At 44.7% G+C, this 15,621-nt stretch overlaps 1 protein-coding gene across 3 annotated transcripts in view; it reads right to left on the reverse strand.

Moving 5' to 3' along the window:
* LOC112259494 (cytohesin-3-like) overlaps positions 1–3,586 on the reverse strand; it is a 46,723-nt gene extending 43,137 nt beyond the window's left edge. Inside the window, exon 1 of one of the 3 annotated variants that reach the window (XM_042307490.1) lies at positions 3,248–3,586. In XM_042307490.1, the coding sequence (XP_042163424.1) occupies positions 3,248–3,266 (19 nt within the window). In that variant the 5' untranslated portion in view covers positions 3,267–3,586. Of the gene's footprint in view, positions 1–2,640; positions 2,953–3,247 lie in introns of those variants that run through there. The other 2 variants (XM_042307491.1, XM_042307492.1) reach the window with 2 other exon arrangements.
* Positions 3,587–15,621: the final 12,035 nt, after the last annotated feature.

The following is a 15,621-nucleotide window of genomic DNA, read 5'->3' on the forward strand; positions in this document are numbered from 1 at the left end:
GTTCTCATCTTTCCACTTCTGCTTTAACTCTACTAGCCTAACTACACATGTCTATAAATAGACTTGGTGCCGTAAAACACTTGGGATTTAGGGTCTGTGTCACATGAGAGACCCATGTCTTGTGGCATGTAAACAGAACAGAGGATTGCACCAAGTGTAGAGAAGTAGGAGTAAACACACAGTAATTAATTCCATATTCTACTCTGCTCACTGCCATAGTTTCTGTGTGTGTGTTCTATGCATGAGGCAGTATGCATGCCCATTATCAGCCCATATAAGAAAATGGCCTAATCCTACACAATGGCACCCCCCCCCCCCTCCTAGTTAGCAGCCAGGCAGTCAACTGATGGAAAACAAATTATGCCCAAACTTTGACCATATGCTGCACAGTGCAGCTCCATGATATTACACTCTGCACTGCACTAATTTCAGTTGAAGGGGTTTGGCTTGAATTTAAAAAGCATTTTAACCAGCGCTGTTGTACGTGATTAGCTGGGGTAAATTTAGCATGCCAGCATAAATGCATTGACTTTGTGTGTCTGTGTACAATGTGCGTGTGTTACATCTATACTGTTGTTTTAATTCATGCAGTACAACATGTAATCGTTTCCATGCACTTATCTTCCCAGTGTGATCACAGGACCTCAAGCCTCTTTGTTCTGCTACCCCCGTCGCCATGCCGCTACCCCCGTCGCCATGCCGCTACCCCCGTCGCCATGCCGCTACCCCGTCGCCATGCCGCTACCCCGTCGCCATGCCGCTACCCCGTCGCCATGCCGCTACCCCGTCGCCATGCCGCTACCCCGTCGCCATGCCGCTACCCCCGTCGCCATGCCGCTACCCCGTCGCCATGCCGCTACCCCCGTCGCCATGCCGCTACCCCCGTCGCCATGCCGCTACCCCCGTCGCCATGCCTTCCTATGTCCAAAGACTACTCTGTGCTTTACAGATATTCCCTTTATCTATGAAAACATTTGAATAAATTAATTTGACTACTGCCGCATAGGCAAAGTGTGAGCTTACTTATTTAAGCATGATCGTGCATAAATTATAAATAAATATAAAGCTGTAAAACCTAAAACCTATAAACTCAGAGGGAACAATGGAAATGACTGGCGTTGGCAATGTCCTTATATGATGCTGTGACAAAGGCTTGTATTGTACATGTAGATACTGCTTCCCTAAAGACCAAGTTTTATGTTAACAAGCCATTGTTACGCAGCCCTTTAAATCTTTCCTCTTCTGTCCATTGAGTTTGAGTGTATACACACATACAGACCAATAGGAATAAAATCTATGGCGAGTAATACTAATGGTGAATGAGCCGTTGAACAGCATTCCAATTCACAGAAGGGCGGAAACATAACCTTGAAGAACAATTGTGAAATGTCCCTTTATATTCATCATCTCCAGCACCACCTCAACATATGTGAAAATGGCACGTTTCTATGTTCTGCAGTAAAAAAAGAGGAAGATAAGTGTTTCCAATGATCTCAACCAATTAGTAGGCAATGCCTACTCATAATTGGTTAACAATCACGATACACACCAATGATATCATTGGAAACACTCACCTTCCGCCATTTTCACATTCAGTTGGTTGATGTTGGGCCGGTCCTGGAGATGATTAATATGAAGTTGAAAAATAGTGAAACTTGACTTTAATTTAAATAGGCAAATAGGTTTCGACAGGGTTATGTAGAGCGTGAAAAGGGTTAACGCTACTGCAACATGATGGACCAGTGAGACATGTAGAGGGTCCCCTCTTCAGCGTCTGCTAAACTCTCCCAGTTTAACCCCAACAGATATCCTGCTTTTCTTCTCAAGACAAATGTTTACAATACATGGCCTTCGCCCCCTGCCTTGGGTTGTCTCTTCTTTTGCATCATGCAAGCAGTATTGAATACCACAGGCTGTGGTTTAGCACTGCCATTTGAATCAATCCATTCGGAACAGGTGCCACTGAAGGTTCTAATGAATGAGCCTGTTTTGAAAGCCTTCCAGCCGAAAAAGTCGACTTTCCTGTTGAAAAATACGTTTATCTGATATTTTTCACCCGTCCAGGGCATTGAGCAGCCGTTTCAATAAAACTGCTTTGCAATGGAAAGATTAGCCTAGCTTAAAGCTCCGGCACGAACTTCAAAGCAAGTCAGCGCAACAGACATATTGACGACGAAGCACATTGCTGCATGCGTTTTTACGCATTCACCACACCGAGTTCAATTAATATGCTGAGTATAGCAAACGTAACACCTTCCTAATAGAGTTGCGCACCCCCTTACAAGTGATCATAGCTTTCACCTGGTCAGTCTTATGAAAATACCAGGTGTTCTTAATGTTCTGTATACTCAATGTATATGCCCTCCTGTTTGATGGATACATATCGTTTGTTGTCCCACTTGATGATTAAGAAATGTGTCCAGTAACCATCCTCCACTAGAGAGCTCTTTATACCCTAGCTCTCAAACTCCAGGCAGCATACCGCCATTAGCTTCGCTCACGACTGCCTCATGTGATCTACAATCCCGATGCTGCGTTAACGTTTACAAAAACGTCAATAATCGCTTGCAACACGGCTTTCAAAACATATGGCCCTTTCAACCGCGAGAAGAATCATTACAATAAAAAATATACACTTACTGTAGCAGTTTTGCACAGATCCATACAACTATGGGTGCCTCCATCCGATGAAACTACACTTCCCGAGTTAAGTTTACACACAGGTGTTCGCCTCTTGTCTTCAGCAAACAAGCACTGTAGCGTGGAGATATGGCCTTGTGGGAACACTAACCGTACAAAGGTGTGTATCAATTTACCTTTTTTTTAACGATTTCTCGCTGATATGAAAGATAAGGTCCTTATGCTTCCGAAACCGTACTGCAAGCAATGCATGTTAAATGTTCAGAGTCTGGGATCATAATTAACAAAATGCCCCACTTCAGGAGCCGCCTTCGCCCAAATGACTTAATAAGTGTAATGGAATGGAACGGAGTCATGATCAAAGGCTATTTTTTTTACCCTACCTATATTTACACCCATTTATGACAACAGTTGACAAAATACCATTGCATTTCTTAATACCTTACTGTTAGAGGGAAACAAATACATTTCTGATTAAATGCATGCAGTGGTTACAACTATTCATTGACTCATGATTTACGGCGCATAACCTATATCAGTCCATCCACACACCAAAGCAAATGACCATGAAAGAGAGAGACGGTGAGTGAATCATCGTGAGTCTTACTTTGATTTTCTTCGTCCATCTCTTGAATGCAGTGATGAGAGTCCAGAAATCAGATCGGTGGGTCAAGGAAGATGTGTTTTATTACTGGCTATAAACTGTAGATACTGTAATGACAGACCTACGGCTCACACAGAGAGCTGAGCTGTGCAAAAATGCAACAGCGGCATGTGTCAATAACAAAATCCCTACATGAGAAATATATGCTGCCACCAAATCAACATCTATGTATTATGTGTAATAAAAATGTCAAAGAATTGGATGTATTTAATCCAATGAGAATAGCTATCCTGCCACTACAGAACCCTCTCGATCCTGGTTACACCAAAGCGATGCAAAGGATAGCGGATTCTTTACTCTGCGATGGCAACGTTTACCATACGTCATCCCTTCGCTCCGCCTTGGTGGTGACAGACAACCCCTCCCTTCATACAAATGTTTCATTCATTCCAAGTTGCCTGCACACATACAGTGAATTCGGAAATTATTCAGACCCCTTGACTTTTTCCACATTTTGTTACGTTACAGCCTTATTCTAAAATTGATTACATCGTTTCCCCCTCAATCTACACAATAGCCCATAATGACAAAGCAAAAACAAGTTTTTAGAAATGTTTCCAAATTTGTAAAAAATAAAATAAAATTTAAAAAATAAAATAAAATATCACATTTACATAAGTATTCAGACCCTGTACTCAGTACTTTGCTGAAGAACCTTCGGCAGCGATTACAGCCTTGAGTCTTCTTGGGTATGACGCTACAAGCTTGGCACACTTGTATTTGGGGAGTTTCTCCAATTCCTCTCTACAGATCTTCTCAAGCTCTGTCAGGTTGGATGGGGAATGCTTTGCATTCAGGCTAAAGAATTCAATCTTGGTTTCATCAGACCAGAGAATCTTGTTTCTCATGGTCTGAGAGTCTTTAGGTGCCTTAGGGCAAACTCCAAGCGGGCTGTCATGCGCCTTTTTACTGCGTAGTGGCTTCTGTCTGACCACTCTACCATAAAGGCCTGATTGGTGGAGTGCTGCAGAGATGGTTGTCCTTCTGGAAGGTTCTCCCATCTCCACAGAGGAACTTTGGAGCTCTGTCAGAGTGACCATCGGGTTCTTGGTCACCTCCCTGACCAAAGCCCTTCTCCCCCGATTGCGCAGTTTGGATGGGCTGCCAGCTCTAGGAAGAGTCTTGGTGGTTCCAAACTTATTCCATTTAAGAATGACGAGACCACTGTGTTCTTGGGGACCTTCAATGCTGCAGAAAGTTTTTGGTACTCTTCCCCAGATCTGTGCCTCGACACAATCCTGACTCTGAGTTCTACGGACAATTCCTTCAACCTCGTAGATTGGTTTTTCCTCTGACATGCACTGTCAACTGTGGGACCTTATATAGACAGGTGTGTGCCTTTCCAAACAATGTCCAATCAATTGAATTTACCACAGGTGGAATCCAATTAAGTTGTCGAAACATCTCAAGGATGATCAATGGAAACAGGATGCACCTGTTCAATTTCGAGTCTCATAGCAAAGTCACATAAGAAATAAGCTATTTCTGTTTTTTATTGTAATACATTTGCAAACATTTCTAAAAGCCTGTTTTCACTTTGTCATTATGGGTTATCGTGTGTAGATTTGCTGAGGAACATTTTTATGTAATCCCTTTTAGAATAAGGCTGTAACATAACAAAATGTGGAAAAAGTGAAGGGGTCTGAATACTTTCCGAGGGCACTGTATATATAAAAATGTAGCCTATACTATCCTGTATAAAACATAGAATTTTACTCCATCTATTCCAAAACTTCAGAAAAAATTCACAGATGTCAGATAAAGAGTCTCTGTTTTGTGCAACAAGCTTAAGCTGTCATTTAATGGTGATAATGACATTAATATGAATCTGTCTGGAGGAATATAATTTAAATTTGCCAATCGCATAATGAAATGGCATTCTGTATGACATTATTATTGAATTGCTCTTAGTCTTGGATATCAGGATCAAACTGTTCTTTCCCATTTCTCTGGAGAATGTTAGGGGAATATGTCCCTCCATTTCTCTTGGGAATAGGTTCCTCCATTTCTCTGGAGAATGTTAGGGGAATAGGTTCCTCCATTTCTCTGGAGAATGTTAGGGGAATAGGTTCCTCCATTTCTCTGGAGAATGTTAGGGGAATAGGTTCCTCCATTTCTCTGGGTAATAGGTTCCTCCATTTCTCTGGAGAATGTTAGGGGAATAGGTTCCTCCATTTCTCTGGGGAATGTTAGGGGAGTAGGTCCCTCCATTTCTCTGGGGAATGTTAGGGGAATAGGTTCCTCCATTTCTCTTGAGAATGTTAGGGGAATAGGTCCCTCCATTTCTCTTGGGAATGTTAGGGGAATAGGTCCCTCCATTTCTCTTGGGAATGTTATGGTAATAGGTTCTTCCCAATGGTGACATCACAGAGTAAACCAATAGTTAAGCATAGCAAATTATGACATACAGTATTCAGCATGTTACAGGAACTCCAGTCAGTTCCTTCCTGTCAATTCCAACCCAGTCATGCCTCAACATAGTGGTGATTTAGTGACTTCAGTCCATCCGACCTACATGGGGGAGTGTAACTAACTCACAGGAGTACAGGCACAGTCCACCCACAAGTCCTCCCACAGGGCCACTCACAGGTGGACCTACAGTTGCAGAGGACTCATGTCATGGCACAATGGCAGTTGAGGGCAAGAGCCATTGTACAGCAGGGAAGGGGGAGTGGAGGATGCTCTGTTGTCATGGTAAAGGAAATAGTTTGCTAATGTTCCTCTCTGTGTCCATTCACTCAGTTTTACGTGAGTGAACCCCTGACTCCCTATAGCGAGGTGTTGGGGTATAGACCTACTGCTTGAACCCCTGACTCCCTAGAGCGGTGTGTTGGGGTGTAGCCCTACTGCTTGAACCCCTGACTCCCTATAGCGAGGTGTTGGGGTATAGCCCTACTGCTTGAACCCCTGACTCCCTATAGCGGTATGTTGGGGTATAGCCCTACTGCTTGAACCCCTGACTCCCTATAGCGGTGTGTTGGGGTATAGCCCTACTGCTTGAACCCCTGACTCCCTATAGCGGTGTGTTGGGGTATAGACCTACTGCTTGAACCCCTGACTCCCTATAGCGAGGTGTTGGGGTATAGCCCTACTGCTTGAACCTCTGACTGACTCCCTGTTGGGGTGTAGCCCTACTATTTGAACCTCTGACTGATTCCCTGTTGGGGTGTAGCCCTACTGCTTGAACCTCTGACTGACTCCCTGTTGGGGTGTAGCCCTACTGCTTGAACCTCTGACTGACCCTGTTGGGGAGTAGCCCTAGTACTTGAACCTCTGACTCCCTGTTGGGGTGTAGCCCTACTACTTGAACCTCTGACTCCCTGTTGGGGTGTAGCCCTACTACTTGAAACTCTGACTTCCTGTTGGGGTGTAGCCCTACTACTTGAACTTCTGACTCCCTGTTGGGGTGTAGCCCTACTACTTGAACCTCTGACTCCCTGTTGGGGTGTAGGCCGGCTGCTTCAGGATTTGGAGGAAGAGTAGACAGGATGAGAGAAAGCATACAGAGTTAAATGGATTTCTCAAGTGGGACAGATCCACCCCTTAATTCCAATTTGGCCCCATACTGTTGGCTTACACTATTACTTGCCTTTTCCCCTCTCTCCTTAGTTACTGAGAAGTACACAGACTGTTGTTACATGAACCACACTGTGAGGATTGGAATACATTGAATTCTCTTCCGTTTCATGGATGGCCAAAGGATGGAGTCACAATTATGGGAAGCTGACCTCACTTCACCACACCCTTTTTACATAGTTTCCATGTTTTAAACACTGACGCTTGTTGACAGTAGAAGAGCCATGACCTAACTATTACAGCAAGTCAACGGGTATTGATTGATCCTTTATCTTGGATGACCTTTTACAGTTCCCTTACACAGTTTTCTCTTTCTCATATCATGATATCAGGCTAAGCCTAGGTAAACAAATGTACATGACATGGATCATGATATCCACTGACACAGAAGCCAACCAAGAGATTTTTATCTGACCAGAATAACGATGCAGCTGCTGTGTGTAATGAACATGCGACAACCGTTTCCTGGAATAGAAGATTAATGGTCCTCTCACGAAGGCTGCAGGGGTAAAAAAATGAAGAATCCTCACAGCTAATTCACAGAAAGACTCTAGTTAAGAGTCCAAGTTATATGCGGAGACCTCGATTAGCTAGAAGCACAAAGCAGTTCATATTACAAAGAAACTTGAAGGTAAGTCGAGTGGAATTCTGAATATTTTTTCTCTCTCAAACTTTTTTGTGACACTTGAGAATCTGCAAGGAGTTTAGAGGTTAACTCCTACAGTACATGATGTGTTGGAGACAGATGTTTTGGGAGTTTATGATGTTTGTATCTGAGCAGAGGTTAGGCCAATGTACAACAACCCCGTCCTCCATTACACACTAAATCAAATTTCCAGATTACCCTCGACAATCCTCCTCTTTCTCTCTCCCACTCCTGTCTCTCACCCTCTTTCTCGCTCTCTCTCTCTTGCTCTCTCTCTCTCCCCCACCTCTCTTGCTCTCTCTATCCCTCTTCCACTGTGACCTCTGTTTTATCTCAGCTACAACAGAAGATGTGATACAGAGAGTAACGCTAGCTGGTTATAATGATGCACTGAGGACCACTCATCAGGGGAGTAGACAGAGAATAGATCTAAAGTTCAATCCAACAACACAGAGACAGACGAGTACACACAGAGAGATAGCATCCCCATACTTTAATGATGACAGCTTCTCCATCCTAGAGGGAGAGATCAACCATTTCCAGGCCCAGGGACATGTACTAGTCTGTGGCGACCCAAATGCCAGAACTGGACAACAACCTGACACCCTCAGCACAAAGAGAGACAAACATCTACCTTGAGGTGACAGTATTCCCTCCCAAATATGACCCCCTGGACCAGGCCTGGGCAACTCCAGTCCTCGGGCCTGATTGGTGTCACACTTTTGCCCCAGTCCCATCTAACACACCTGTCTCCAATAATCACCTAATCATGATCTTCAGTTTAGAATGCAATTTGATTAATCAGCTGTGTTTGGTAGGGATGGAGAAAAAGTGTGTGTGTGTTGTTTTCTACTTGACTTACATTGTCTCTAAGAGATCAATACATGTGGTCACAGAAAAATATGGTGTATCTATGCATCTATACAATGAACTCACAAAGCAGTCGTGTAGGTCGTATATGATTTCTGATGTACTTTCACATGCGTATGTTTGAGTCATCCATTATAAATGTACATTTACTGCTGTACTGTATGATTCATAACCTAACCAAAGGTTATTACTGGTCAGTCCATGAGTCTGTCAAGCTAAGCCACCCTCTTAGCAGAACACACACGCTTCCTCTATACCATTGCTGCCCCCTGGAAAGTTGTATACATCTGTTTCAACACTTTGAAGCTCAACAGTGCTGTATTTCTGCACCGGAAATATTGTCTTTGAATTGTAAATTAACTTCTCTTCCTCTAACAAACTTTTCTTCCTCTAACAAATCCCCTCTAGGTATCCATCCCCATCCCTGGTTAGTTCATCATGCCATTATAGTCATAAACCATATCTAGCTCTTCTCTGATGGTGTCAGAAAAGCTTCCCTAATGTGTATGTAAGCCAGATGCTCTTGCTGTGAGGCTTCCTGCATGAAAATAGACCTACGAATGAAAGTATATGATTATAAGGCTGTTTGTGTGAGAAACTTCCTTTGTAATGAGTTGTATGAAGAATGAAAGCACATTCATTCATCAACCAGCAGCACTATTCTTTGGTGTTGCATTATAAAATCAGCAACCAGGACACTTTCAGTGAGAAAAAATTAAACCATAAACATTTGCCATAGTGTTCAGTGATGCATCCTGCTCCACTGTCCTACGCATCTCAACACATCTCCACTGTGCTACGCATCTCAACACATCTCCACTGTCCTACGCATCTCAACACATCTCCACTGTGCTACGCATCTCAACACATCTCCACTGTGTTACGCATCTCAACACATCTCCACTGTGTTACGCATCTCAACACATCTCCACTGTGCTACGCATCTCAACACATCTCCACTGTGCTACGCATCTCAACACATCTCCACTGTGCTACGCATCTCAACACATCTCCACTGTGCTACGCATCTCAACACATCTCCACTGTGCTACGCATCTCAACACATCTCCACTGTGCTACGCATCAACACATCTCCACTGTCCTACGAATCAACACATCTCCACTGTCCTACGCATCAACACATCTGCACTGTGCTACGCATCAACACATCTGCACTGTGCTACGCATCAACACATCTCCACTGTGCTACGCATCTCAACACATCTCCACTGTGCTACGCATCTCAACACATCTCCACTGTGTTACGCATCTCAACACATCTCCACTGTGCTACATATCAACACATCTCCACTGTGCTACGTATCAACACATCTCCACTGTGCCACGTATCAACACATCTCCACTGTCCTACGTATCAACACATCTGCACTGTGCTACGTATCAACACATCTGCACTGTGCTACGCATCAACACATCTGCACTGTGCTACGCATCAACACATCTCCACTGTCCTACGAATCAACACATCTCCACTGTGCTACGTATCAACACACCTGCACTGTGCTACGCATCAACACATCTCCACTGTGCTACGTATCAACACATCTCCACTGTGCTACGTATCAACACATTTCCACTGTGCTACGTATCTCAACACATCTCCACTGTGCTACATATCAACACATCTCCACTGTGCTACGCATCTCAACACATCTCCACTGTGCTACATATCAACACATCTCCACTGTGCTACGCATCAACACATTTCCACTGTGCTACGTATCAACACATCTCCACTGTGCTACGTATCAACACATTTCCACTGTGCTACGTATCAACACATTTCCACTGTGCTACATATCAACACATCTCCACTGTGCTACGCATCTCAACACATTTCCACTGTGCTACATATCAACACATCTCCACTGTGCTACGCATCTCATCACATCTCCACTGTGCTACGTATCAACACATCTCCACTGTGCTACGTATCAACACATCTCCACTGTGCTACGCATCTCGACACATCTCCACTGTGCTACGTATCAACACATCTCCACTGTGCTACGTATCAACACATCTCCACTGTGCTACGTATCAACACATCTCCACTGTGCTACGTATCAACACATCTCCACTGTGCTACGCATCTCAACACATCTCCACTGTGTTACGCATCTCAACACATCTCCACTGTGCCACGTATCAACACATCTCCACTGTGCTACGCATCTCAACACATCTCCACTGTGTTACGCATCTCAACACATCTCCACTGTGCTACATATCAACACATCTCCACTGTGCTACGTATCAACACATCTCCACTGTGCTACGTATCAACACATCTCCACTGTGCTACGTATCAACACATCTCCACTGTGCTACGTATCAACACATCTCCACTGTGCTACGTATCAACACATCTCCACTGTCCTACGCATCTCAACACATCTCCACTGTGCTACGTATCAACACATCTCCACTGTGCTACGCATCAACACATCTCCACTGTGCTACGTATCAACACATCTCCACTGTCCTACGCATCTCAACACATCTCCACTGTCCTACGTATCTCAACACATCTCCACTGTGCTACGCATCTCAACACATCTCCACTGTGCTACGCATCTCAACACATCTCCACTGTGCTACGCATCAACACATCTCCACTGTGCTACGTATCAACACATCTCCACTGTCCTACGCATCTCAACACATCTCCACTGTCCTACGCATCTCAACACATCTCCACTGTCCTACGCATCAACACATCTCCACTGTCCTACGCATCAACACATCTCCACTGTCCTACGCATCTCAACACATCTCCACTGTCCTACGCATCTCAACACATCTCCACTGTCCTACGCATCAACACATCTCCACTGTCCTACGCATCAACACATCTCCACTGTCCTACGCATCAACACATCTCCACTGTCCTACGCATCTCAACACATCTCCACTGTCCTACGCATCTCAACACATCTCCACTGTCCTACGCATCTCAACACATCTCCACTGTCCTACGCATCTCAACACATCTCCACTGTCCTACGCATCTCAACACATCTCCACTGTCCTACGCATCTCAACACATCTCCACTGTGCTACGCATCTCAACACATCTCCACTGTGCTACGCATCTCAACACATCTCCACTGTGCTACGCATCTCAACACATCTCCACTGTGCTACGCATCTCAACACATCTCCACTGTGCTACGCATCTCAACACATCTCCACTGTGCTACGCATCTCAACACATCTCCACTGTGCTACGCATCTCAACACATCTCCACTGTGTTACGCATCTCAACACATCTCCACTGTGTTACGCATCTCAACACATCTCCACTGTGCTACGCATCAACACATCTCCACTGTGCTACGCATCAACACATCTCCACTGTGCTACGCATCAACACATCTCCACTGTGCTACGCATCTCAACACATCTCTACTGTGCTACGCATCTCAACACATCTCCACTGTGCTACGCATCTCAACACATCTCCACTGTGTTACGCATCTCAACACATCTCCACTGTGCCACGTATCTCAACACATCTCCACTGTGCTACGCATCTCAACACATCTCCACTGTGTTACGCATCTCAACACATCTCCACTGTGCTACATATCAACACATCTCCACTGTGCTACGTATCAACACATCTCCACTGTGCTACGTATCAACACATCTCCACTGTGCTACGTATCAACACATCTCCACTATGCTACGCATCAACACATCTCCACTGTGCTACGTATCAACACATCTCCACTGTCCTACGCATCTCAACACATCTCCACTGTGCTACGTATCAACACATCTCCACTGTGCTACGTATCAACACATCTCCACTGTGCTACGTATCAACACATCTCCACTGTGCTACGTATCAACACATCTCCACTGTGCTACGTATCAACACATCTCCACTGTCCTACGCATCTCAACACATCTCCACTGTCCTACGCATCTCAACACATCTCCACTGTGCTACGCATCTCAACACATCTCCACTGTGCTACGCATCTCAACACATCTCCACTGTGCTACGCATCAACACATCTCCACTGTGCTACGTATCAACACATCTCCACTGTCCTACGCATCTCAACACATCTCCACTGTCCTACGCATCTCAACACATCTCCACTGTCCTACGCATCAACACATCTCCACTGTCCTACGCATCAACACATCTCCACTGTCCTACGCATCAACACATCTCCACTGTCCTACGCATCTCAACACATCTCCACTGTCCTACGCATCTCAACACATCTCCACTGTCCTACGCATCTCAACACATCTCCACTGTCCTACGCATCTCAACACATCTCCACTGTCCTACGCATCTCAACACATCTCCACTGTCCTACGCATCTCAACACATCTCCACTGTCCTACGCATCTCAACACATCTCCACTGTGCTACGCATCTCAACACATCTCCACTGTCCTACGCATCTCAACACATCTCCACTGTGCTACGCATCTCAACACATCTCCACATCTCAACACATCTCCACTGTCCTACGCATCTCAACACATCTCTACTGTGCTACGCATCTCAACACATCTCCACTGTGCTACGCATCTCAACACATCTCCACTGTGCTACGCATCTCAACACATCTCCACTGTGCTACGTATCAACACATCTCAAATACAAATCAGATCAGAATTCAATTGTAGAGTAGAATGAATGTTCCTGTATGGCAATGGATGGGAGGTGTCCTGACCAGCAGCCTTGCTCTATAATCAGGTCTAAGGTCATCATATTAAATCAGTCATTGTGAGAAGGAAGGATGTCCCCCACATTTCCCTTTCCCTCCAGCTCTGTGTCCCACTCCCTCGTCTGACCGCTTCACCCTCTCCCTCCCTCTGTGAGAAAGGAGGCTTATCACATTCACTTCACTGTGTTCAAGCTGCACGCACACACATTCACTTCACTGCAGTAGTTCTTGGAGAGTAGATGGGCATGCTTTTTCCCATGTCTGAGCTATGAGCAGTTTACCTGAATGTTGTGGCAAGAGACACAGTGGTCAGTGTAAAAAGACACTGATTTGATCTGATGTGGATGGCTGAAACAAGATAGGCGGTTCATCCCTAAACTCAGCTGACTCAGTGACTCATCACATTCCACATTCCTTGGAAATGTATCAACATTCGCCGCCCTGCCGAGAATCACTGCCAAGGGTTTCAATCTGATTTCTCTGTCAATGAACCGATTCTCACAACTATTCAACCACTGTTGTTGAGTCTGTCGCCAGTCATGGGCATGTGTAACCACTGTCCAGTGAAGACAAGAAGACTGTTCTGGGCACCAGTGGAACAGATGTGATCTTACTTCGTTAATCTTGGGTTGTGTTTTTAAAGAAAGGACTGTCCCAGCCAGTGAGCCCAGTTGATTGGTGTTTATTCTGACGATAGACACAAGGAAGCACATTAGATGTGCAGGACAACAGGATGTTGATGGCTGTAGATTGGTAATTTGTCTGTTAGAATGGAAATAACTGTGAATAAGCAGGAAGCTAATGTGACCATTACAATTAGTGCATGCTAGCTCTCGCTCTCACAGCAATAATATACAAAAGAAAATCCCCGGATTCCCGTCCTATGGGACTCCCAATCACAGCCGGATGTGATACAGCCTGGATTCGAACCAGGGACTGTAGTGACGCCTCTTGCACTGAGATGCAGTGCCTTAGACCGCTGCGCCACTCGGGAGCCCTGTTGTTTAGGCCGAGGTATGTATTGTTTTTTGTGTGCTCTAGGGCAACGGTGTCTAGACTGAATTTGTATTTGTGGTCAAATAGTCAAATAAAACATTCAGTAAGGCAACTGGTATCATATGAACACACACAACCTACAGTAAGTAAGCTGGTATCATATGAACACACACAACCTACAGTAAGTAAGCTGGTATCATAGGAACGCACACAACCTACAGTAAGTAAGCTGGTATCATAGGAACGGACACAACCTACAGTAAGCTGGTATCATAGGAACGCACATAACCAACAGTAAGCTGGTATCATAGGAACGCACATAACCAACAGTAAGCTGGTATCATAGGAACGCACATAACCTACAGTAAGCTGGTATCATAGGAACGCACATAACCTACAGTAAGCTGGTATCATAGGAACGTACATAACCTACAGTAAGCTGGTATCATAGGAACGCACATAACCTACAGTAAGCTGGTATCATAGGAACGCACATAACCTACAGTAAGCTGGGATCATAGGAACGCACATAACCTACAGTAAGCTGGGATCATAGGAACGCACATAACCTACAGTAAGCTGGTATCATAGGAACACACATAACCTACAGTAAGCTGGGATCATAGGAATGCACATAACCTACAGTAAGCTGGGATCATAGGAACGCACATAACCTACAGTAAGCTGGTATCATAGGAACACACATAACCTACAGTAAGCTGGGATCATAGGAATGCACATAACCTACAGTAAGCTGGGATCATAGGAACGCACATAACCTACAGTAAGCTGGTATCATAGGAACGCACATAACCTACAGTAAGCTGGTATCATAGGAACACACATAACCTACAGTAAGCTGGTATCATAGGAACACACATAACCTACAGTAAGTCATGGCAAAATTTGTGGATTTTTAGGAAATTAGCTTTAAACTGCAAAATGTTCTCTCTGCCAACGAGGGGTGTGAACAGTTTGGGGTCGCATGGGTTGCAAGGTGGGAGTTTGTTACTAAACAGATAAATGATGATATCCATTCCGACCTTTTCCACCTAGGAAATGTTTCTGACCGGATCTTCTCAAATAGTACATGAGTAGTCCTGCTCCACAGTGCATCCTGAAAGTATTCAGACGCATTCCTCTTTTCCACATTTTAATGTTACAACCTTATTCTAAAATGGATAAAATAAATAAATATTTTATCCATCTACACACAGTTGTCAGTGCATGTCAGAGCAAAAACCAAGCCATAAAGTAGGAGGAAATGTCTGTAGAGATCTGAGACAGGATTGTGTCAAGGCACAGATCTCGGGAAGAGTACCAAAAAAATGTCTGCAGGATTGAAAGTCCCCAAGAACACAGTGGCCTCATCATTCTGAAATGAAAGCAGTTTAGAACCACCAGGACTCTTCCTAGAGCTGGCCGCCTGGCCAAACTGAGCAATCGGTGGAGAAGGGCCTTGGTCAGGGAGGTGACCAAGAACCCGATGGTCACCCTGACAGAGCTCCAG

This window comes from Oncorhynchus tshawytscha, linkage group LG27 (assembly GCF_018296145.1).
Source record: "Oncorhynchus tshawytscha isolate Ot180627B linkage group LG27, Otsh_v2.0, whole genome shotgun sequence".
NCBI classification, from domain to species: Eukaryota; Metazoa; Chordata; class Actinopteri; order Salmoniformes; family Salmonidae; genus Oncorhynchus; species Oncorhynchus tshawytscha.